Genomic DNA, 24312 nt, shown 5'->3' on the forward strand with positions numbered 1-24312 from the left:
TGACAAAGTTATTTATCTACGCAGAAGTACATTTATTAGAAGTATTTTTAATTGATTCATTTAATTTTAATAATTTGGTAATATAGACTATTGTAGCAAACTAGGTTTGCTAGCCAGGATGGCTAGTGGACTGCACCATAGTTAACCAAATCAGCTTGGTGAGACCAGGAGTCCTGGGAAGAAAGATAAAGGGGGCACCCGCGGGGATCAGGATGGAGACTGTCATAGGCCAGAGTTCTGTCATCAAGGGGAGGGGCGGCTTAGCCCTGGAGGTGGGCAACATGACAGTGGGGCAGGACTTTTGGCTTGCAGACATCCTGGAAGACTGCATACTGGGCCTGGATGCCATGGGGGCCGTGATACGGGCGGCTGGACCCCAGTTGAAGGTAGGCAGCCAGGTGCTGGGGGCCCCTACCTGCCACCAGGTATCCAGGGGCAGAAACAGCTGCTGCCCTGAAGGAGCTATTCCAGCGGAGCGCAGGCGGCTTAAGCCTGGAAGAGAGAGAGCAACTGCGAAGTCTGCTGGTGGAATACAGACAACTCTTCGCCTCAAGTGACCTAGAGTGTGGACGCATCAGTCTGGTGCAGCATCACATAGACACTGATGGGGCAGCCCCAGTCTGTCAATGAGCTCGTCGTCTCCCCTTGATGAAGTTCCAGGAGGCAGAAGGGAAGATTGGCAAGATGGTGGTTGCAGGCATCATCGAACCGTCCGATAGCCCGTGGGCGTCTCCTGCAGTGTTGGTGACCAAAAAGGATGTATCCCTGCGGTTCTGCATGGACTATCGGCGCCTCAATGAGCTTACAGCCTGGACTGTGTAGCCAGTTCCAAGTGGTTCAGCTCCCTGGACTTGAGGAGCACATACTGGCAGGTGGAGCTGGACCAAGAGGCCCGAGCCAAGATTGCATTTACCATTGGCTGAGGACTGTGGCAGTTCACGGTCATGCCATTTGGCCTATGTAACAGCCCAGCTACCTCTGAGTACCTCATGAAGCGTGTCCTGTGCCCCATCCCCGTCTCCAAGTGTGTGGTGTACTTGGATGACCTGCTGGTTCATGCGGCTACCTTTGAAGGATCCCTCTCCAAACTTCGACTGGTGCTAAAGTGCATCAAGGCGGCCGACCTACAGTTGAACCCAAAGAAATGCAACCTACTGCGGCTGGAGGTGCAGTTCCTGGGACATGTCTTGGAGCCCGAGGGAATCTCCACGGATCCCGACAAGGTCAAGGCAGTACAAGAGTGGCCCACCCCCACCTCCAGGACAGAGGTGAATGGCTTCCTGGGGCTGGCGGGTTACTACCGCCTGTTCGTGCCCGCCTTCTCCGACAAAGCCCATCCCCTCAACCAGCTCATGGAGAAGGGTTGGCAGTTCCATTGGAGCGAGGCCTGCAAAAGCTCCTTCCAGACACTACGGAAGGCCTTGACTGAAGCACCAGTGCTAACCTTCCCAGACATATGCCAACCCTTTGTCCTGGACTCGGACATCAGTGACGGAGGTGTGGGAGCGGTCCTGTCACAGCCTGGTGAGGCCGGAGAACGGGTGGTGGCTTACTACAGTGAAGCACTCAACAAAGGGGAGAGGAACTACTGCGTGGCGTTGAGCAATTCTGTCGGAGCTGCCCCACCTGCAACGCGAAGAAGGGGCCGGCCAGACAGACCCATACCCATTGCAGCAGTACATGGTGGGGGCACCCATAGAAAGAGTGGGGGCGTAGATGTGGTTGGACCATTCCCAGAGACAGAGCATGGCAACCGGTACATCCTCACCATGATGGACTACTTCACGAAGTGGCCGGAGGCCTATGCCATCCCTGATCAAACCACCACGATGGTGGCGGATTGCCTCATTGAGGGGATGTTCAGATGGTTTGGAGTTCCAGAAGAGATCCACAGCGACTAGGGGCATAACTTCGAGTCACAAGTGTTTGGGGAGGTGTGCAGTCACCTTGGAGCACAGAAGACCCACACCACCCCCCTGCACCCAGAGTGATGGCCTGGTTGAACGCTTCAACCGGACCTTGATCACCCAGCTAGCCATGCTGACAGCGAGGCATCAGAGGGACTGGGACCACCACCTACCCCTGGTCCTCATGGCCTGCCACCCAGGAATCCACCGGCTGCACCCCCGCTGCCCTAATGCTTGGTCGGGAGCTGCAGACGCCAGCAGACCTTGTCTTTGGCAGACCCCCAGGCTTGCAGGAGCAAGAGTCCCTGGGGAGAGACTATGCCGACGCACTGCAGGAGAGGATGGAAGCCACTGGCTCTGGAACACATGGTCTCTACATGGGAAAGGCAGAAGAGAGCCTACGACACCCGGTCCAGCCGACGAGAGTACCAACAAGGAGACAAGGTGTGGGTATACAACCCACAGCAGAGGAAGGGATGATCACCAGCTGGAGAGTGACTGGGAGGGACCCTGCTTGGTCCTGAAGAGGATCACGGAAGTGACCTACCGAGTGCGGCTGCAAACCCGCTCTCAGATTGTGGTCCTTCACCAGGATCGCCTGGCACCCTTCATGCAACCGGACAGCAACCCCCAGGAAGTGGTCAGGGACACTGCTGGTATAGTACCGCCCTCCCTGGGTACCGGGGGAGAGCAGCCACCGGAACGCCTTGAGTCAGGATAGGGAGATGGCAGGGACAACACAGGTGCTGTGCTCGACAACATGGGGGGGATTGGGACTACACTGATTTGGCGCCGCCCCCCTTGGGTGACAATGATCCCCTTGCACCCAGAACTAGACTGGCCCAGGATGAAAGGGCACGGGGCAAGAGGGCTACCCGGAGAAGGCGGCCTCTGCGGTGGATGGACCATTCTGCCTGGGATATGGGCTAAGCCAACAAGACGGTGGAGTTTTTAGAGGAGGTGGTAGTGTAGCGAACTAGGTTCGCTAGCTAGCCAGGACGGCTAGCGGACTGCACCGTAGCTAACCCAGACATATCCCAGTAGGCAGTTCGGCCTATGTTCCAGGCCAGAAATATTAGTCTAAAAAAAGCATGGTTACGAACGTTAGATTTTGTTATAGACGTGTTATCAAAAGTGTTGCTATCTAAGCAAACATTTGATAGTTAGTTTGATAAAACAAACATCTTTAGCCGTTTAATAGGGTCCCGGCCGCGAGAACATTGTATGGCAAACTAAGTTAATGGGGAATGCTAATCGACGTGTTAAGTAGAAATAAATGTGAGATATGTCGTGCGTAATATGTCTGAGGAATCCATCGGACCACATTACACTGCCTATTGTGGGGGGCACGAAACAGTCAGTTTTAATGCTGTTACCATAGATACGATAATATATTTTATAAGAATGGGAGGAGAAAGATAAGGGCTCCTAATTATGATTGTAGCTTTTAATGCCGTTTGTCAAATGCCTCAGCTATAGTCAGCTCAGTGGTGCAGACGAGTCTTAAAATTATCATGCGGTTGTTTGATGACAATAAGCACAAAACGTGTTATCCATGACTAACTTATTAGACACGAATCTATCAGAACAAATGTTGAAAGATGCCAGAAAATGGGCTGATTTCTCCTGCAGTCAATGGCATTCGCGAGATGCTCTACCCCCCTTGTGGGCGCGGCCTCCCAGCGCGTCATGACCACGGAGGTCTGTCTGATAAACAGGCTAGAGGGTCTCTGCGCGCTTTGCGAGGTTTGCCGCAGCGTCGCAGTCGCTCGTCCTCTCCTGTCCTGGCGCATCGCATCACATCATTCCCCGATGCTGCCGTGCATCAATTCAAACCAGACGTATACATTCGAGGGGATTGCAATTCATGGATATGGCGGCTATAAGTGCGGCACCATAAATGGACAGGGAATGACGTCGTTGCCCCTGTGCACACCGTAGTAGCGCAGCCTGCCAGTACCGGAGGAGCGCATTTCGACAGGTCAGGAGAACACTAGCAGATCTATCTATCTATCTATCTATCTATCTATCTATCTATCTATCTATCTATCTATCTATCTATCTATCTATCTATCTATCTATCTATCTATCTATCTATCTATCTATCTATCTATCTATCTATCTATCTACCTTCTCCTTCTATGGGTCTGTCTGTCTGTCTGTCTGTCTGTCTGTCTGTCTGTCTGTCTGTCTGTCTGTCTGTCTGTCTGTCTGTCTGTCTGTCTGTCTGTCTTTTCTGTCTGTCTTTTCTGTCTGTCTGAATGTCAATCCTATAACGGGTCCAGTCTGACTGTCCGTGCTTCCATCCACAGGCCGCTCTCTGGCGCGAGGGAAGATGCGGATCTTGCAGATGGAGGCAGGTAACTAAGCAACAACTGAAACACCGTGCTACTGGGACAACATGGGGTACAAGGTAAGCTGATCACACAGCGCGTCCTCATGATACGCAATTCCTATGGGTTGAATGGAATCAAACTCTCTTTTCTATCTAGACTAATTTACTCATATCTTAACTACTCAGAGAACAACTTGTGTAGGCTAGGTTATAGAAAAAGAACATCTATAGGGTTTCGTAATTGGAGAAGAAAGTCGGGTACACGGATATGAGGAGTAGCCTAGCAGCCTATACTGTGTGGATGCTGACTCAGGGATTTCATTTCACAAATGGATGGGATTTTAAGGTGCATATTTACAAAACAATGGCTAGTCTCGGCTCTCTCCTGTCCCCCCGCAGAGCAGGGTGAATAGGGTCTCTGCTGTGTTAATCTCATTAGTCTACTGATTAAGATGGTTTCTGCACAGCCAGTAACTAACTTGAATGTGACTCGTGTGTGTTTCTGTTTTCTTGCAACAAAACACAAGCTACATCTGCACCCCCAACAATCCTTCCATCACACAGCTGTATGTGGCATCGCACTAAACTAGGAGGTTTGTGTGTGTGTGTGTGTGTGTGTGCGTGTGTGTGTGTGTATGTGCTCGCGCGTGTGTATGTGTGTGTGCGTTTGTTCGTGCGTGTGTATGTGTTAGCTTTCTGGTTAAAGTTGTGTCATCATGTCATATCGTTAAAGAGAGATCAAAACCCACATCTCGGCTTCCCAGCCATTCTAATGCATGGAGTTCAATTTCACCATACATTTCTCATTCCACATTCTCTATGGCCTCTCTATTTCATAACCACTTAAGCAGTGGGGGATAAAAAAGCGTGAGTGTTTGTGTGACATTGAGAGAGAGAGAGAAAGATTGAGAGAGAGAGAGAGAGAGAGAGAGAGAGGAGGGAGAGAGAGTAGACAGCTGCTCTTATCACTCAGGGCAGTGCAGCCAGATGTTTCCTGCCAATTCATTTATAGTTTGACAGATTGCTTTTATCTCATCTATTCTATTCACATTTTCTGTTAACAATGCAACAAACTACATATGATTCTGCCATCCAGGGTTCTGATCTTTTAATTTTTTATATTTCTATTTTTATTCTGATCTGTGAAAATGACAATTCGTAAACAAGGAGATGACGATCCCATTCACTTCAATGACGGCCAACCTGAAAGTTTTCAAACTTGGCACCGGTCTGCGGGCACGCAGTGACCTTATGTCCCTTCCTAAAGATTCCTTGTAATGAGCCTATCATTAGGCCTACATCTCGACATTGCTCCTGAGTCACTTGCTGGTCCTCTTCATGTCATCGTTGCTGTCATTACTGAAGTGATCAATGCAGGATTTCCTCCCCTCTAATTTGTATACAGCACCCGGTTGGGTGAAGGGACTTTAGGCCGACCTGTGTACGTTAGTGCTTTCGTGTGTTGGTTTGTCCATCACACATCATGTACCAGAGTCCACAACCTGGTGGCGCTTGTCACAGTTCATTTTTCCCATTGCTAAATAACATTTGCTTTGTAGGCTACATTAAAAACTATCCTTGGTGTCTCAGTAAAAGTTAAAATTATATTTTTTATATAAGTCTATTCTACTCAGTGGCTCGTCAACTTTATAACCACAGAGTTCACAGCAAGGTGTGTAGCTTAAGTGCTCTTTTGGTCCTTGCTCTACAGTAAATGTTAGTATTCTCATAGGTTACTATCGGGGCTAGGTGCATTGTGGGTACAATTATTATCTCTGTCCTTGCCCTAACTTTGAGGATATCTACTGCAACGTGTGAAAACTCCTTTTGAACACTTATAAATGTTTTCTCTGAGCATCAGCATAGTTTGTTGCACAAACACAAGACTTATTCAGCTTGCCTTTGAAAAGGAACAAGTTCAATTAATGGAAGGAGTCGAAGGACATTTTGATGAGAAGATTCAATACTCAGTTGAGTCCGAGTGAGAATGAGAGAGCTTAGTATAATTAGTATGTGTCAGTCCAAATATTTCATAATAATTGTCTATAAATCATTCTACTTCCCCCATGAGTTTACATCTTTTATTTTGGCTGGCATGTACATTCCAGCCCATGCTGCAGTGCAAGAGGCCCAATGCATGCCCGCTAACCAGATCCGGGGTGTGGAGTGTATGTACCCAGACATTTTGTTATTGTACTGGGCGACTTCAGAGCTAATCTCAGCAGTGAACTCCTCAAATACTGCCTGCAGATAAAGGCCCAATCCCAATACACCCAACCCCCCCCCCCCCCCCCCACAGTTAGCCTTAGCCCTTGGCCCTACCCCTACATTTTGCGCGTTCACACGTAGGGTAGTGTGTCCCATTCCTTTTAGCTTCTAGGGCTAGGGGGCATATCAAGGGCTAGTGGACGTTCAAACAGCCCTCCAAAACGAGTTTTTTTTTTTAGGGGTTGAAATCTTAACCTAAGAAATGGGACATCACTAGCTACGTCTTCAATCAAAATTTTATTAGTTGCCTGATTTTCTGTGGAGTCCCTGGGATGTTACAGTATGATTACTATTATTATAGTAACAAATATTACTCCACAGAAAATCAGGCAACTAATAAAATTCTGATTGAAGACGTAACGAGTGGTGTCCCATTTCTTAGGTTAAGATTTCATCGCCTACCCCTTTTGGCTCCGTTCTGAAGGGCCACTACCCAGTCGAGGGCACTCCAAAACTAGGCCTAGCTAATGCTCAACCAGGGAGGAGAACAGTCTAGACCATTGTTACACCACTCTAAACAACGCCTACCACGCCGTCTCCCATGCTGCGCTGGGCCACTCTGATCACGCCATTCACCACTTGATCCCTGAATACAGGCAGAAACTGAAACTCTCTAAGCCTGTCGTTAGGACATTCAAAAAATGGACCAGCGAAGCTAAGGATGAATCACGCACGTGGATAAAACAGGCTGGCTGTGATGGGTGCTATGTTGACTGGGCAGACATAGAGACCGGTAACAGCCAGGATGAATAGACAGACACTGTGATGTCATTCATCAGCCTCTGTGAGAGCGTATATGTTCCAAACTGCACCAAGATTAGTTATGACAACAACAAGCCCTGGTTCACAGCCAGACTCAGGAAGTTAAGGCTGGACTGGCTAAGACTGCTAGCCAAGTCCAAGCCCTACATTTCCCCCAGCTGACCTAGAGAGGGTAATCAATACATTCATTACCTCCAGGCTTGATTATTGCAACTCCCTATATGTGGGCTAAGACCAGTCTACACTCAGGCGCCTATACAGCTTGTTCAGAATGCCGCTGCTCGCCTCCTTACTGGCACCAAAAAGCGAGACCACATCACCCCATCCTGGCCTCGCTTCACTGGCTTCCTGTCAGTTTTAGAGTTAATTTCAAGCTTGGATGGATGGACGGATGAATGGGCTGGCCCCTCCCTACTTAGATGAACTCCTGCATCGCCATTCCCCAGCCAGAGCTTTAAGGTCAGCTGACCAAATGCTGCTGGATGTGCCTAAAACTAGGCTTAAAACGAGAGGGGACCGAGCCTTTGCAGCCGCTGGCCCACGGCTCTGGAATAGCCTACCCATTCATATTAGATCGGCCCAGACCCTAGGGGTTTTTAAATCACTCCTCAAAATGCACTTTTTCTCCCTGGCCTTTGATTAGTTCAGCACGACATCTCATCATTCTGTGTTTTTATATTTTCTGGTACTGTTGCTGCTATTTTATTCTGTGCCTGTATGTTTTGTTTTTATTTAGTTTAATTATTTATTATGTTATTTATTATGTATTTAATTTATGTATTGCCACCTATCTGTTCTACACTTTGGCTCGACCGTAGTCGTTTTTAAATGTGCTATATAAATAAAATTTGAATTTAATTGAATTTAATTGAATTTAATTGAATTTAATTTGAGAAAGAGGAAGTAAGAAAGAGTGGAGACAAGGAAAGAGGCCAAGTACAGATTCAGCAAGGCTGTGAAGGAGGCTAAACATCACTACTCTGAGAAACTCCAACACCAATCACCAATTCTCAGATGGAAATACGTCCTCTGTCTAGAAAGGCCTCAGACAAATCACAAACTACAAACATGAGATCCCCCCAGGCTACTGACAACTCACGCCTAGCCAACGACCTGAACGAGTTCTACTGCAGGATTGACAAACAATGCCCCCCCCCCCTACCCCCCAGTCCCCCGTCCCACATCATTCCCATCAATAACCCAGCCCCCACCCCAGCAGGGGTCCGGATCTTTCTACAACTGCCCCCCCCACTGCAATACAGCTTCTTACCATTCTAGAAAAGGACGTGAACTGCCCGTTCAAGAGACAGAACCCCTGGAAAGTGTCCGGGACAGAATCTGTCTCCCCCTCCATGCTGAAGTACTGAGCTGATCAACTGTCCCCGGTGTATACTGACTTCAACACCTCACTAGAGACATGCCATGTTCCAGCCTGCTTCCAGACCTCCACCATCATCCCCGTCCCCAAGAAAGCTGACCTCTGTAGCAATGAAGGTTTTTGAGCGCCTTGTTCTGCGGCATCTCAAATCCATCACAGACCCTCTCCTGGACCCCCTGCAGTTCGCGTACAGTCAACAGGTCAGTGGACGACGCAGTAAACATGGCCCTTCACTACTTTCAGGACTTCAGCTCTGCTTTCAACACCATCCTCCCGCCCATTCTGGAGGGGGTGCTCTCACAGCTGTGTGTGCTCGACTCCAGAAAAGTCGGACACACACAGGTGGATAGGTGGGTAGGTGGATCATAGACTTCCTGTCTGACAGGAGGCAGCACATGCAACTGGGCAAGCATGTCTCTGATTCCAGGACCATCAGCACAGGCTCCCCCAAGGCTGTGTTCTTTCCCCTCTACTCGTCTCCCTGTACATGAACAGCTGCACCTCCACCCACCAGTCTGTCAAGCTCCTAAAGTTTGCGGAAGACTCAACCCTCATCAGACTCATCTCAGAGGGTGATGAGTCCGCCTACAGGTGGGAGATTGACCAGCTGCTGTCCTGGTGTGGCCAAAACAAACTGGAGCTCAATGCTCTCAAGACAGTGGAGATTGTTGTAGACCTAAGAAAGAAACCAGTCCCCCTCACCCCCATCACACTGAATGACCCCAGTGACCACTGTGGATTCCTTCCGCTTCCTACGCACCACCATCTCCCAGGACCTCAAGTGGGAGCTAAACATCAGAGGTTGGGACTGCATGAATGGCCACCCTCTAAAGAAACTAGAAGAAATCTTTATTGTCATGCAACACTACACATCAACACACATGTGCAAAGGGCGACACATAGGAACAAACATGTGCATCAGGGTCGCAGATGAAATGTTTTTCTGTGCTTAATCCATTCCGTCGTCCTTCCCCCAAGGGCAGCCGGGAGCAGACAGCAGGCAGCGTGCATGGGCCGCGCCCCGGGGACCTACCAAGTGCTTCTGTCCGTCTTTGTCAGGGATGAACAGCGTTAGTGATCTGTTCTTCTGCATGTTTTTCATATTGTGTTCTTGGAAGGAAACCCTTGGGAACACGGTGAGAACATGCAAACTCTGCACAGAAAGGCCCGGCGAACTTCTTGCTGTGAGGCGACAATACTACGTAGGCTACTACTCCCCTGGAGTCTGTGTGCAGGTGAGCACATAGGTCTACTTGAGGGATATCAAGCCCAGTGATTGCCTCAAGGGAGGCCTATTTCTGCCCCATGGTGGAGGGAGAGTGGTGGAATGACTGGTCTGTGGCCTCTCCTGGTGAACTGGCAAAGCCTTGCACTTTGTTTTCTCCTCTTGCTAAGAAGAGTTCATTAACCCTTTGAATACGACCGCGGCGCCGGCAACATAAAAAAAAAAATCTAACAAATATTTTTATTGTAATGTACTTTTTTTATCTAAAAAATTCCAGCATCTCTACACTTCCTGAATGCTGGCACTGTAAGGATGTTTGTGTTTAATTGCTGAAGAGACTTTTTTCCGAGTGCTACACGGCTACACTTTGGGCTATCCCGCGGACCTGAAGGAATGCCTTTTTGTAAGGAATTAACCTTCTCCATTCAACTAAATTAAAAGCTTTACTTTTTGAACCCCTGGTCTTGTGTACTTCTTGACATAGGCCAATGATATTTTGCACTACCATGTCTGACACCCGGGCAACCAACTTCTCATGGTAACATACAGTAGGTTAGTATCAAGGTTTGGTGCATTGGGGGTACAATTATCATTGAATGAATGAATGAATGAGTTTTTTTTATTATTGTGTCATGGAAAGGGTATTGCCCAGCCCACATGGGCTTATATGACACCATTATGTAGTTCATATCAAGATAGACGTCGGGTAGTACAGTACATGTGACATAAGGAACAATAACAGTTTAAATCACAGTCAAGGAACAAAGGAACCACCATACTGTATCATATGGATATGATAAAAGGAAAAATAAATAGTACAATAGTATTTAACTCCCAGAGTTCTAAACTCTGTGTGAAAAGTAGAAGGGCCCCTGACTCTACTCAGAGTCATTCTCTACTCGTTATATTTCATAGGTCGGATGAATCTTATTTTGGTAGTTCGGTCATGTTGGATAGATCAAAAATATACTATGGCTAGGTCATATTATGTGTCCAGCCCCCAACTGGGACAAAGTGAGTCATGCCCTTAAGTGGGGAATCTGTGTGGATCAGTTGTATAGTTGACCACTGAGCTCTTGACCTCCGTGATCATAGTACAGATATGCAAAGTCAAGCTCATGTTGAGACGAAATGAGCTCTCTTGTGAGTGTGAACAACGCGCTGTAGACAGGAACGAGAAACGAGCCGATTGAAACCCAGCGGACAGTTGCGGCATCTGTATCATACGACACTGAATCCTTTGATTTAGCTGCAGACAGTCTTACGTTTCACAGATCCAGAAACAGTAACAGTGTTGTCTGCTTTCCTTTGCCACAAAAAACTGACAATTGAGGAGAGTCAAAGGCCCTTCTACTTTTCACACAGAGTTTAGAACTCCGGGAGTTAAATACTGTGCACACTTAGAAAATGTTAGAAAATATCCCATTTCCTTCATTACCACACAGGAACGTGCATGATGGGTGACAACATGCTTACTGTTTTACTGTACATCTGGCTTGCTGGTATGGTAATGAACACTGAAGCCTGTGCTGGGTAGGGATATGGGCATGGCACTGGCTCAGTCTTAAAGGAGTAGTAAAGGTAAAATGCATATCCAAATCATATACAATGGTTCAGACCAAAACGTTGACAAAACTAGCTCTTTTGAGAAAGTCTGATAATTGCTCTACCACCGTTTTGGTCATACAATGGATGTGGGTGGGCACCTTGAAAAATCTTTCAAAAACATGTTAAACTCTCGATTTCAAAGACAAGAAGCTCAATGAGGGGGTAATTGGTGTCCGTTGGTGTTCTGACATCAAATTCGCTGCAAAGTATGAATCCTGTAGGGTTTTATTGATCATTTTATGAAATCCATTGACTCGTATTGAAGTGACCGTTGTAGATGTGTAGATCAATCCGCAGAGGGGATTCAGGATGCGGAACTACTTACGGTAGCTATTGTTAATGTTTATGTTGCTAGGCTACCTAGTTTGCGGAATACACACGTATGTGCTGCGACTAAATAGTTCTATGCTAAATATTTTAAAAAGCCTTTCCAGATTAACTAGAATCTTACTTTATGGCGAATTATATGTCAGAACGCCAACTAACACCTCGGTGAGTTTCTTCTCTTTGAAATTGAGAGTTTAACATGTTTTTTGAATGATTTTTCACGGTGCCCACCCACATCCATTGTATGACCAAAACACCAAAACGGTGCTCAAAAGTGCTAGTTTTGTCAATGTTTTGATCTGAACCATTGTATATGATCATAAGTAACCTTAAAACAGGGCTAAACATGCATTTTCCCTTTACTACTCCTTTAAGGGGGGCACATGAACTACATGAGGGGGCACAATTATTATTAACTATTTTTGATAATACAATGCTGCTATTGTATTTGTGCAGCACTGATGCATACTAATTATACTGAGCTCTCGTTCTCCCTCTGACTGATAGTATGTTGAACTTGTGTTTGTGTAACATATGATGCTGATGCCCGGAGAAAACGTTAAGTTTTCACACATTCAAATTTCAAAATTCAAATTTGGTAGATGTCCTCAAAGTTAGGGCAAAGCTGTGATGGCAGTCAGCTTGGCCTGGAAAGCACAGCTCAGCTTAATTCACAACTGAAATCATACTTAGGGTAACCACTACATTGGTGTAACTTCCTTTTTACCGGCCTGTATGTCGGGCGTCAAACAAAAAACACACCATTGTTTCTTAATGTCTTCATTCATAAGGAATCTTAAGTTAGTATTTTTAACAGAAAAATACTATGATTAATTTACACAATTTAATTAATGAATTAAATGCCCGCCCATAGCAACGGCCATGCCTGTGGCTCTGGGCAAAGGGTGTTCTCTCACTAATAGCACAACATAACATGGACATTCTAATTTCAGAAATTATCTGCAGTCCTGTGCAGCTACAGACCAACCACCCTCTGTATCAGGAAGTTTAGTTAGTTATAGTTAGCCTGGGGCCTATTTGCTTTGCAGTTGTGGTTTCCAGTCTATGCGGATACTGTCCAAAAACAGGCCTACCCATAAACCTATGATGGAACGCAGCAATAACTTATTCTGGAATAGGCTACTTTGTTTGGTATGTCCATGTTTTATTGTAATTCATAGCGATTGCTGCTCGAGACAGCACTTGTGTGACAGGATACCCGCGGGCTCTAGACCTGAGGAGAGCCTGGTGATGCAAGGCTAGTTACAGTAGATGGTGAGAGAGAGAGAGAGAGAGACAGAGAGAGAGAGAGATACACACACACATACACATACACACACACACCCATACGAACACACTTAAAAGCATTACTACCAATCAATTTTGACCTGCTCCCATTTCCCTCTGTGTATTGGTAAAACACACACTAACACAATCTCTGTCTTGCTAGCGTCCACACTAAGTCACATTTTCAACCGTTCTCTTCACAGCACCGTTTCTTAGTACTGTATACAAGCTGTGTTTAGTGTGACAGCATGTTATTGAGAGAGTGTGTGTGTGTGTATGTGTGTGTGTGTGTGTGTGTGTGTGTGTGTGTGTATGTGTGTGTGTGTGTGTGTGTGACAGCCCAGTCCAGTAACAAACATCAGCTCTGCCTAGCGCTCACCCACTCACGATGATAAATTAACAGCTTTGCACTCAGAGGTTCAAACAGCTGGTGAAACTCCATAATAGGATTTAGTTTATTTTTATTAGTTTATTTATTTAACTGGGAAAATACCCATACAATCCCTTCCTAGGGGAGCCAAGAAAGTCAGCAAACAAACGTTATATACAGTAAAGCTGCAGATGGAACAAATCTACATTAAACTGTACAGGGTAAACAGTATGGGCGGCTGTAGCTCAGGAGGTAGAGCAGATTGTCCAATGATCGTAGGGTCGGCGGTTTGAATCCCGGCTCCTCCTGACAACATGTTGAAGTTTCCTTGGGCAAGAGACTGAACCCCAAATTGCTCCCAATGAGCTGCCGCCGTCATGGGTGAATGAGAGGCCTTCATTGTAAAGCCCTTTGGATGAAAGCACTATATAAGTGCAGTTCATTTACCATTCAATCCACCACCCCTACTTATAAACAGTGTACTGGAAACATCTACACTCCTCTTTAAAAACATCTACTACTAGAGTCTTGGATGTAGTCACAAAAAACGTCACTATTCACAAAAAACTGTATTCTGACATCCAATGTTTGTCAATATTCTGCCAAGCTTTAATATTAGAGGCAACGGGCTGGAATATTGGCATGATCCCTGCTCCTTTTGAATGTTAAAATCCCTCAGTCTGTTTTCTAGTTCAGATGTCGTCAGTAGGTCAGTCTGAATCAGTCATTCTATTCCTCCCTGGCCAACCTCTCATTCTGTTCTCTCATCCTCCAGCCCTTCATTTCATTACAACAGACTCTTCTCTTCTCTCCATTCCTCTGAGCCCATTTGGCCCAGGGCAGTGTCCCAGCATGCCTCTCTTCCCCTCTGTATGTTCTTTTCTATTTCTCTTCCTCTCTCTCTTTGTTCTTCTCTCGTCGCTGCACTTTATTCTTCCCATCAGCTTGTCTTTCATTCTATCCATCTCTCTTTTCTCTGTCATACCACAGCACTAGATAAATCACCTGATAAATAGTGTGTAGTGTAGATAGATACTTTATTGATCCCCCGAGGGGGAAGTGTGTGTAACTGTCTGTTTGTTTGATAGAATGCCAAGCTGTTTGCTCATTAGATAAAAGGCAGATTTTAAAAGGGTGTTTTTCAAGTGTTCCACAAATGTTGTCTTTTGATGCCATCGTCTGTTTTTTGCAGCGATTGCATTGCTCCAGCTGTGAGTGTGGCTGGCACTTGGTCGCTTCATGCTGCTGTAATAATAATGTCCTGTATTAATGACTCCGCTAATCCCCTGTAAGAAATGTATATCTGCCCTCACCTCTCCTCTGACCCTCTTGGAGCATTACATTACATTTACATTAGTCATTTAGCAGATGCTTTTATAAGTGTACTCACCAGAACAAGTGCATCTCCTTTATAAACAAGTGACAAAGAGCATAATCTAGTGCTAAAGCCAAAGTGCATGAGTAATGCAACCTCCATCTCTCTCTCCACCCACACATCCTCTCTGGTTAACCAGCTCCCCCTCCCCCTCCTCTGTCTGTCCTCCAGATCCCTGGGGCAGCGATGGACCGGGTCAGCCTGCTGTGGCGCCTGCGCCGTCGGGCCCGCCGGGGTGCTTTGTGCATGGGCTTCTTCTGTATCTCCATGGCGCTGCTCTACGCCCTCTGCGCCGAGAACAGCGTGCCTGTCACCGATGCCATCTTTGGCGTTCGGGCACGCACCCGCGCCCAGCCCCGTGCACACTCTGTCATCAAGGTTTGCCTTTACTCTCTTAATAGCTGTCGCTGGCGTACCCGTCTCACCGTCTTTCTGAGACGATCGGTTATCAGTGTTGAAGACATGGAGTTCATCATCACCATATTCATATTGTGGTGCTGTTCCATGTGTGGGCTAGTCTGGCTCCAGCCCCTGAATCACACGCCCACTTTAATTTTCGAAACACGATCCAGGGTCTGGAAAGGCTCTCGTCGTGATTTCTCAGTTGGAATTCCAACCAGGCCAATCAGTGTCCTTTGAATTTGATGTCAAATGCTGTGATTAAGGGGATCAACTAATCTCTGAGGAATCCCTTTTTGGCAACGGCCATCTCAGAAAATGGCTGCAACGGGAGCCTGTTCAGACTGAATAATGAAGTGAAACGAAATGGCAATTCAGTCTGAGTCAGGCTGTGTCTGCTCTCACTGAAAACGGTGACTGTCTAAAGGCAGTACTCCTCATAGGTATTGCGCAATTTCTTCTTGCCACAGACCTCTAGTGTGTCATGCAGAATCTTATAGACAAGACAAGTGTCTGTGAATTTGTCCCAGCTCAATAAATTATGATTTTACGCAGTAACGATAGTGATAGGTGTTTGGCCTCCTGTCAAGCACCTGGTGGTACAGTATACTGATTAAGTGTTGTATAGGAGGCTTGTGTCCAGCTAGTCAAACAGGATGACAAATAGGACATGATCATGGCTTTGAAATATAATGTTGCTGCCTTAGTAGACAGTTTCTGATATGGCAGAAATGTGACAAGTTGAGCTTTTATTTAGCCAGGGAAAGCCCATTGAGACCAGGGTCTCATTCACAATGGTGCCCTGGTTACAAGAATCAGTGAACAGTTACAGCAACCAGCACAATCTTTGTTTTTAAAAATAAGATTAGAATCCATTGTTACAACAAGATATTTGATATTTCACTGTTAGCTTTTCCCCTACGACATTAAGTGTGATATTATCTGTTGACCTCTTAGTAAAAACATACAAACTGTTTTCTTTATGTTTAAGTGAAGACCTGAGTTATTAAGCCATTGAGTAACAGGTCATCACTGCCGTAAGCTTACATTCAACTTGCTGTTTGGTCACTGCATGTGCATAAATAACAGTATCATCATTTGAATCTCAGACTCTTTGCATACAGTGGGAAGATAATTTATGTATATTGCTGTAGCAGAGCCAAACAGCAGTCTATAAAGACATGGTTTTCATAGAGGAGGTCAATCACTTACAACACTCAATTTATCATAGCAATATAGCAATATTTAAAATGGTAAAATCTTACATATTGCAGCTTTAAAGGTTATAAAGATTTTATGTAGACAAATAATAAAATAAAATAAAAACATCCACAGAGCTTTTAGAAAGGTGCAGAATAAAAGTATTGCTTTTCCCCAAAAATATGATTGAGTCTGAATGTAATTGAAGAGGTTTTGACGGGTTTGACAAGAACGTCCTGTTTACCTCTGTCTGGTTTGGTACCCGCCTCTAACAAGGCTGAGCCTATAATATTACAACGTTGGTACCACACGGTATGTTGGGAGGTAGGAGTCCTAATACTATTGGCTCACAAGCCTTGTTAAGAGTTTTTTTTTTTTATGATTAGCCTACATTTTATGATTAGCCTACACATAGCCTCTTGACTATTGCACCTTTAATATTTGTGATTCTCAATCTGTGCCCCAAATGCGTCTGATTCATCAGTCATCTGTCCATCTCTCACAGGTGCTACGGGGAGGTTCCAAGCCAATGTATATCGATCCTCAGAAACATCCGGGTGTCGTCCCCGGCAACCCACGCCGTGCAATCCCTGTCCTCTCGTCTCTAAACCACACCCAGGACGTTAAAGAAACGCCCCCCAAGCAGAGACAGAGAGAGCGGGAGCCGTCAGGGTTTCTTGCTTGGCTACTGCCCCGCCCCTTCAGGCGTGCCATGGAGACCCTGTTTGGCGGGCGCCGTCGTGGGGAACTGAGCGGGGGAGATGCTGGGTTCTTCGGGCCCAACGGAGCGCTGGGCGAGGTCTGGGACGATGAGATGTCCAGCAGCATGCTGGGAAGCCGGCTGAGGAAGGTGGTGCAGAACTACCAGGTCAGAGAGAAAGCATAAGGCATTTCAGACTGACAGAGCTCATTTAAAACTTTATTCTTGCCATCTTACAGTACTACCATTAGCCTAGTCATGTTGATGTTCTGCTGCAAACTCTTCCAATTCTTAATTTTGTATCTAATTTTGTAATTTTGTATGTTTTGTCTATTGTATATTTTATTGTCTTTTTTATCCTGTACGGTGACCTTGAGTGACCTGAAAGGCGTCTTATAAATAAAATGTATTATTATTATTATTATTATTACCAGGATCCTTCATCTTAACTCTTTCCCACTGTATTGATATTTTGCTACTCTTGCACTTTGGCTTCAGCACTAGATTATGCTCATAGTCACTTTTTTAGAAAGGAGATGCACTTACGAGCTCTGGTGAGTAGTAGTACACTGACTTCCTAAATTAGATGCAATTATTTTAAGTCGCTTGGATAAAAGCATCTCCTAAATGACTGGAATGTAATGTAATATCACACAACTCTATGGTAAAATCTTAAGCAACCGTCTTAATAAGTTTTCAGTCTCTCTTTTCCTCATGTTTTCTCTTTGTCCTCATCTTCTGATCTCTCTCTTTTCCTCGTTTTCTCTTCCATCACCTCTGCTGGTCTTTTCTCAATCCCATCTACTTGCACCTCCTGTCTCCTAGGCGATGAATAAGTACGGGGTGGAGTTCTCTGGTACTGGGGGTGTGGTCGGTCGGCCTAAGGTGAGCGGCCCCGAGCTGCTGTGCCAGTTAAAGGAGAAGATAGAGGTTGCGACCTTGACCCCTGAGCTCCCGCCCTTCTCTTCGCTGCCCTGGGCCTCCCAGCTGCCCCCTAAACCTCTCACCTCTGACCTGGGCCCTTTCAAGACCTGTGCCGTGGTGTCCTCGGCAGGCTCGTTGCGCTTCTCAGGACTGGGGAAGGAGATTGGTGAGAACAACCAAAGATACTGTCTTCAGCTGACGACACACCCACATCCTCCACATACAGTGAACCCAGCAAGAGTACACACCACTTAAATACAGGCACATCTCTCATAGCAGACCAAACCAGAAAGAAGGGACAAAAAAATATGAAAATAATACTAATATTGAGACATCAGACTAATATTGAGACTTGAATGTGTAAAATAATCAATACTGGGTCTGATACGTGATTTCTCTCATTATTTTATGAACCCCAGACACTCATGACGCTGTGCTCAGGTTCAACGCCGCGCCCACTGCGGGCTACGAGAAGGACGTTGGCTCCAAGACAACCATCCGTCTCATCAACTCACAGGTAAGTAGCACTCCCCAATCACAGACCCGTTCTCACCAGAGCTGATCTCTGAGGTTACCACAAACACACATCTGTATAGTAGTAGTAGTAGTAGTAGTAGTAGGAGTAGTACTGTAGTAACAATAGTAGTAGCAGTAGGTACTTAATTGATTCAGTCCAGTTCAGTTCATTCAAAATATACCTCCATATCCCATGCTTGGGGAAAACCCAAGCGTGTAGTGAGGGTGAACTGGGAACGTCTGGGAGTTTACCCAACCTGTCTACATGTGTTTTGTGGATTTGGAGAAGGCTTATGACCGGGTCCCTCGAGAGGTCTTGTGGAGGGTTATGCGGGAGGGGTGAGGGGGTCCCTACTTAGGGCCATCCAATCCTTGTACACCCAGAGTGAGAGCTGTGTCCATGTCCTCGGCAGTAAGTCGTTTTCCTTTTCGGTGGGGGTTGGCCTCTGCCAGGGCTGCGCTCTCATCTGTTGTTTGCAGATGACATGGTCCTGATGGCATCATCGGCCTGCGACCTTCAGCTCTCTCTGGATCGGTTTGTAACTGAGTGTGAAGCGGCTGGGATGAGAATCAGCACCTCTAAATCTGAGGCCATGATTCTCAGCAGGAAACTGGTGGTTTGTCCGCTCCGAGTAGGAAATGAGTCCTTACCCCAAGTGAAGGAGTTCAAGTATCTGGGGGTCTTGTTCACGAGTGAGGGAACCATGGAGAGGGAGTTTGGCCGGAGAATCGGAGCAGCTGGTGCGGTTCTGCAGTCACTTTACTGCACTGTTGTGACACAAAGAGAGCTGAGCCAAAAGGCAAAGCTCTCGATCTACCGGTCTATCTTCGTCCCCACCCTCACCTATGGTCATGAAGGGTGGGTCATGACCGAGAGAGCTAGATCATGGATACAAGCGGCCCGGCTGGGGTCTCCCTGAGAGATCGGGTGAGAAGTTCAGTCATCCGGAGAGACTCGGAGTAGAGCCGCTGCTCCTTTGCGTCGAAAGGAGCCAGTTGAGGTGGTTCAGGCATCTAGTGAGGTTGCCTCCTGGGCGCCTCCCTAGGGAGGTGTTCCAGGCGTGTCCGGCTGGGAGGAGGCCGTGGGGTAGACCCAGGACCCGACCCCGGATAAGCAGATGACGATGGATGGATGGATCCCATGCTCGAAGTAAAACAATGAAGTGAAAATAGACAGGTATTGTGAGTTTTGGCCAAAAATGCTTCCGCAAAGCATACCAATGAGTATCCTCCGTGCTCTGGTCCTTCGGGAGGTGTTTGGAGGTACCTTCCGTCGCCTCCTACAGTATTGGGACAACAGGTGCTATGAATATGCTTGACTACCATCATGCATATTCATATCCAATCCACGGAGTGAACGAGTCAGTAGTGATGGAGTGGAGGTGGTACTTCTGGACTAATGGCATGCACCCAATGTTTCCATGGCAACCTCTGCTGTCAGGTGATGGCCTCGGACGACCACCGCTTCCTGTCCAGTTCTCTGTACAGCACTGGTGTCCTGGTGGCCTGGGACCCCGCCCCTTTCTCTGCTGACCTCAGCAAGGTAGGAACATCATTATCTGACACTAGTCACGTCACACACAGAGTGAAGTGGAAATGAAAGCATGATACTGACGAGCCTGTCTTTCTCTATTCCTCAGTGGTATAACAGGACTGACTACCCCATGTGATGACTCAGTCTTTCTCTATTCATCAGTGGTATAACAGGACTGACTATCCCATCTTCGCCCAGTACCAACGCTATCGGAGGCTCCACCCCCTCCAGCCTTTCTACATCCTGCATCCCCGCTTTGAGTGGCAGCTCTGGCAACGAATCCAGGATAACATGGCAGAACCCATCCAGAAAAACCCGCCCTCCTCTGGCCTGCTGGGTACATGAATAATATGACACCTACTAAATTGCCACTTTGCCATTGAGATTATTGATCTCAAGTTTTTCACATGGCATTCGCTCCTATACAGACACTGATGGCATAGGATTTAAAAAAATCATTTTTTAACCTTTATTCATATAGGGAGTTCCATTGAGAGAAATATCTCTTTTGCAAGGGAGCCCTGTGACAAAACACACACAATACAATGTGGATACCAAAATACAGTTATAAATACAATATACATAAGCTACAAATAAATACAAAAAAAAAAAAAAATCTCTAAAAATAAAAATAAAAATAAACGATGACTGAGCTGGGCGAGGGAAGAGCTGGAGACTATCTGGTCAGGGACAAATGTTCTTTCAAATAAAAAAAACCTGCTAAGATGAAATGTTTGAAATGATTGAAAGCATTAGATATCTCCTCATCTGCAGTGATGCCAGAGCTAGAGAGCTAGACAGGCGCTGGTGTTTCTGCATTTCAGAACATTCATTGTTTTCCAGAATGTACTATACACAGATCTCCTGCTGAGTTATGCGGGGCTCACACTACAGGATTTTTGGGCTGATTTATCCCAGATTTACCTCTCCTGACAATCGGAGGAGAAATCTAATCTGGAATGTTGGTCAGTAACGATGTTCGGCCCAGATTATCTTGTAATGTGAGCGGTTTACAGATCCAATCTTATACCTCCTGATTGTCTCGCAGACCCATTGGGGCGGCCCCGATAATATCAAACATGTTTGATATTTAGATTATCACGCCACTACAAGCGAGACCAGTGGTTCATTGTTCCCTTTGGGCACGATAATATCTTGACATGTGCATGTTTGAAATTCCAGAGAAGAACAACTGATAAGATTCTCCTTATGTGTGTGATGCAACCCGATTTTGAAATCGGTTAGGATTTTAAATATCATAAAGTGTGAGCCCAGCATTAGTGATGGTGCTAAGATAAAAACTTGATATGGCTTTTTACTGAGAGTACATGTATTTCTCAATTACCTGGAAAGCTGCCAATCAGATAGCAGGTTCATTTTCCTGTCCTCAGCCCAGGCCTGAGGAACTGTGATAGCTTTTTGGAGTGCTGTACCACGCGTTCAGGGGCAACTCTATGACAGGGGTTTAGAAGGGTCATGTTAATCAACCACAGGAACCAAAATACACAAGAAATTATCCAGAGCCATAACTAGATCTGTAGAGCTCCGAACAAATTATTTAAAAGATGTGTTTAAAATGTCTGATTTGCTGTTTAATATTTCTGACACATGCTACTGGACAGTGATCACTAATATCATGTGCAAACACACCACTTGCCACATATCTTTGAGGATTGTTTGTCAGGATACTGGAAATTAAAGAGGATTTAGTACTGTCTTTTACAATTAGCTATGTTGGCTTTGTCATTAGTTGTGTCAGATTCATGTTAAGACAGATATTCCTAAAACAATCCAAGGTTGTTGTGGATAATCAATATAATTACTGTAAGCTAGGCATTAGTATTTGTTTTCCTCGACCAAGTTGTTGAATCAAATTATCAGTACTGAAATGCAAGTTAAAAGGAATATAGGACGTGAGACTAATTTAGGTTACATACAGTACTGTACTATTATCCATCTAACTGTCAATTAAATATACATTTGTTACTGATTCCCTTCATCCTGGTCTCCCCCTCTGTCCACCCCCATGTCTGTGCCCAGGCACGGTCCTGATGCTGTCCCTGTGTGAGGTCGTCCATGTGTACGAGTTCCTGCCGTCCCGGAGGAAGACTGAGCTGTGTCACTACTACCAGCGCTTCTACGATGCAGCGTGCACGCTGGGGGCCTACCACCCCCTGCTCTACGAGAAGAACCTGGTCAAGAGGATGAACCAGGGGCTCGACCGGGACATCTACACCCACGGGCGGGTCACACTTCCCGGGTTCAACATCCTCAACTGTACCCTGGGACCTGGAAGTACCAGCAGGCACTAACTGAGAAAAAAAAGTCTGCTTTGCTCAAATCCCAACACACAGATGCATATTATTTTCCCCATAGCCACGCACACATCAAGCCCTGCATGAAAACCAAACATCCTGTCCTCAGACACAATCATAGACCAGAAACGCCTGCCAGATTGACACAGTCATACCAAATGAGAATGCTGTGCCAACTGATGTCATAAAAATACGTAAAGCTACAGATTTTCAAAACATACATCGGCTTCCTGTGATCACGCACAATAATTACAAACACTGATAAACATCGCCACATGCACACACATGTAGGTCTGGTTGTCTTGCAGGCTTCTATTTCTGTATATAAGTGTAAACCTACAAATAGTATTTGTATAGTCCATCCACAGTGAGGTGGTGCTGTTCTGCTCTCTCTCTCCCTCTCAGCAGCAATGAGGGAGGCGGGGCCGCTTTTTTCTCCTTATGAAGAATGTCTTTGCATGCCTGCTTCCAGCTGCGCGCGCGCGCACACACACACACACACACACACACACACACACACACACACACACACACACACACACACACACACACACACAGCTCCTCTACTCTATCCCATGATGAATGTTACAGAAAATAAGATGAACTTTGAAAAGAGGCAACATTAAAGCTGCAGTATGTAACTTGTGCGCTTTGAGCCTGCTACGAGCCTTCTACGAGTATTATTCGTATTATTTTTGAATGAGTTATAATAACTAGTCCATATACCCGTGGATGTGTTATGAGTTATAATAACTAGTCCATATACCCGTGGATGTGTTATGAGTTGTAATAACTAGTCCATATACCCGTGGATGTGTTATGAGTTGTAATAACTAGTCCATATACCCGGGGATATGTTATGAGTTATAATAACTAGTCCATATACCCGTGGATGTGTTATGAGTTATAATAATAGCCAGAGATAGGCGCGCCACAACGACTCTTAAGGCATCACAAATCCACAGACATGTCAAAAATGCTGACGTGATATGATCGATCGTTCAATCTATTTAGTTTTACTTACATTGTCAGGTTCCGCATGAAATAAATCCCCTTCAAGTGTTGATGTTTATGTGTGAGACCGAGTTTCCTTCATTATATTGTAAGATTGTAGGAATATTGTAGGATAGGTTATTGTAGGATTTTTTAATCATTGCTGTGGCAGAGCCAAATAGCAGTCTGCAAAGACATGGTTTTCACAGAGTAACTCAATCACTTCTCAATCCCTCTCCATTTATCATGGCAATCTAGCAATATTTAAATGTTTAAAATCGTATGAACATCTTACATACTGCAGCTGTAACTGTGCACTAGATAGGACTAATCACTAAATGGCTCTAAAGCATGGGTTCCTAAACTCCATCAATGTGGGTCCCCTCTGAAAACAGTGACACACCCGCGCCCCCCCAAACCCCCAAAACGTTATGACGTTTTCGCACAATACATTCATGCCTGCGGGGGGAGACTCTCTCTGCACTCTACGCAAATTTAGTATACATCTCTCCCATTATTTATTTCGATCTTCTGGCCTTTAAAATCACGTTTCATTCATAAAAAACAGACATTTAAAAAAATAAAAAAAACATGTTTTTCCTTCTTTTTTTTCTAACCATCCCTCCGCGCCTCCCCTGAATTTCTTTGGGGCCCCCCAAGGAAGGCCCGCCTCACAGTTTGGGAATGCCTGCTCTAAAGAAACCAGAAGCTGTGTACTGTGAAAGACATAAGTTAGTACTTCTCATTGGCAATATAGTCTAAACCTCTATAACAGACCCTGCCCATTCTTCTGAGACACGTTACAGCAAAACTAGCTGAGACACTGAACACAGCGAGTGTAAAGGCTTCACCTGTGTGAAACCCAAGTTGTTCTTCACTCCCTCACTTG

At 45.8% G+C, this 24312-nt stretch overlaps 1 protein-coding gene across 1 annotated transcript; it reads left to right on the forward strand.

Annotated features, from left to right (window-relative positions):
• Window positions 1-4252: 4252 nt before the first annotated feature.
• st6gal1 (ST6 beta-galactosamide alpha-2,6-sialyltranferase 1) lies at window positions 4253-22427 on the forward strand (the record flags this gene model as incomplete). Its single annotated transcript, XM_084450280.1, has 8 exons — window positions 4253-4320; window positions 15014-15220; window positions 16947-17309; window positions 17967-18231; window positions 18485-18582; window positions 20023-20124; window positions 20278-20452; window positions 22156-22427. The coding sequence occupies exons 1-8, from the start codon at window positions 4309-4311 to the stop codon at window positions 22425-22427; spliced, it is 1494 nt and encodes a 497-aa protein (XP_084306406.1). The 5' UTR covers window positions 4253-4308.
• Between the last annotated feature and the right edge of the window lie 1885 nt (window positions 22428-24312).

This window comes from Borostomias antarcticus (assembly GCF_949987555.1).
Source record: "Borostomias antarcticus genome assembly, chromosome: 15".
In the NCBI taxonomy this organism is placed as follows: Eukaryota; Metazoa; Chordata; class Actinopteri; order Stomiiformes; family Stomiidae; genus Borostomias; species Borostomias antarcticus.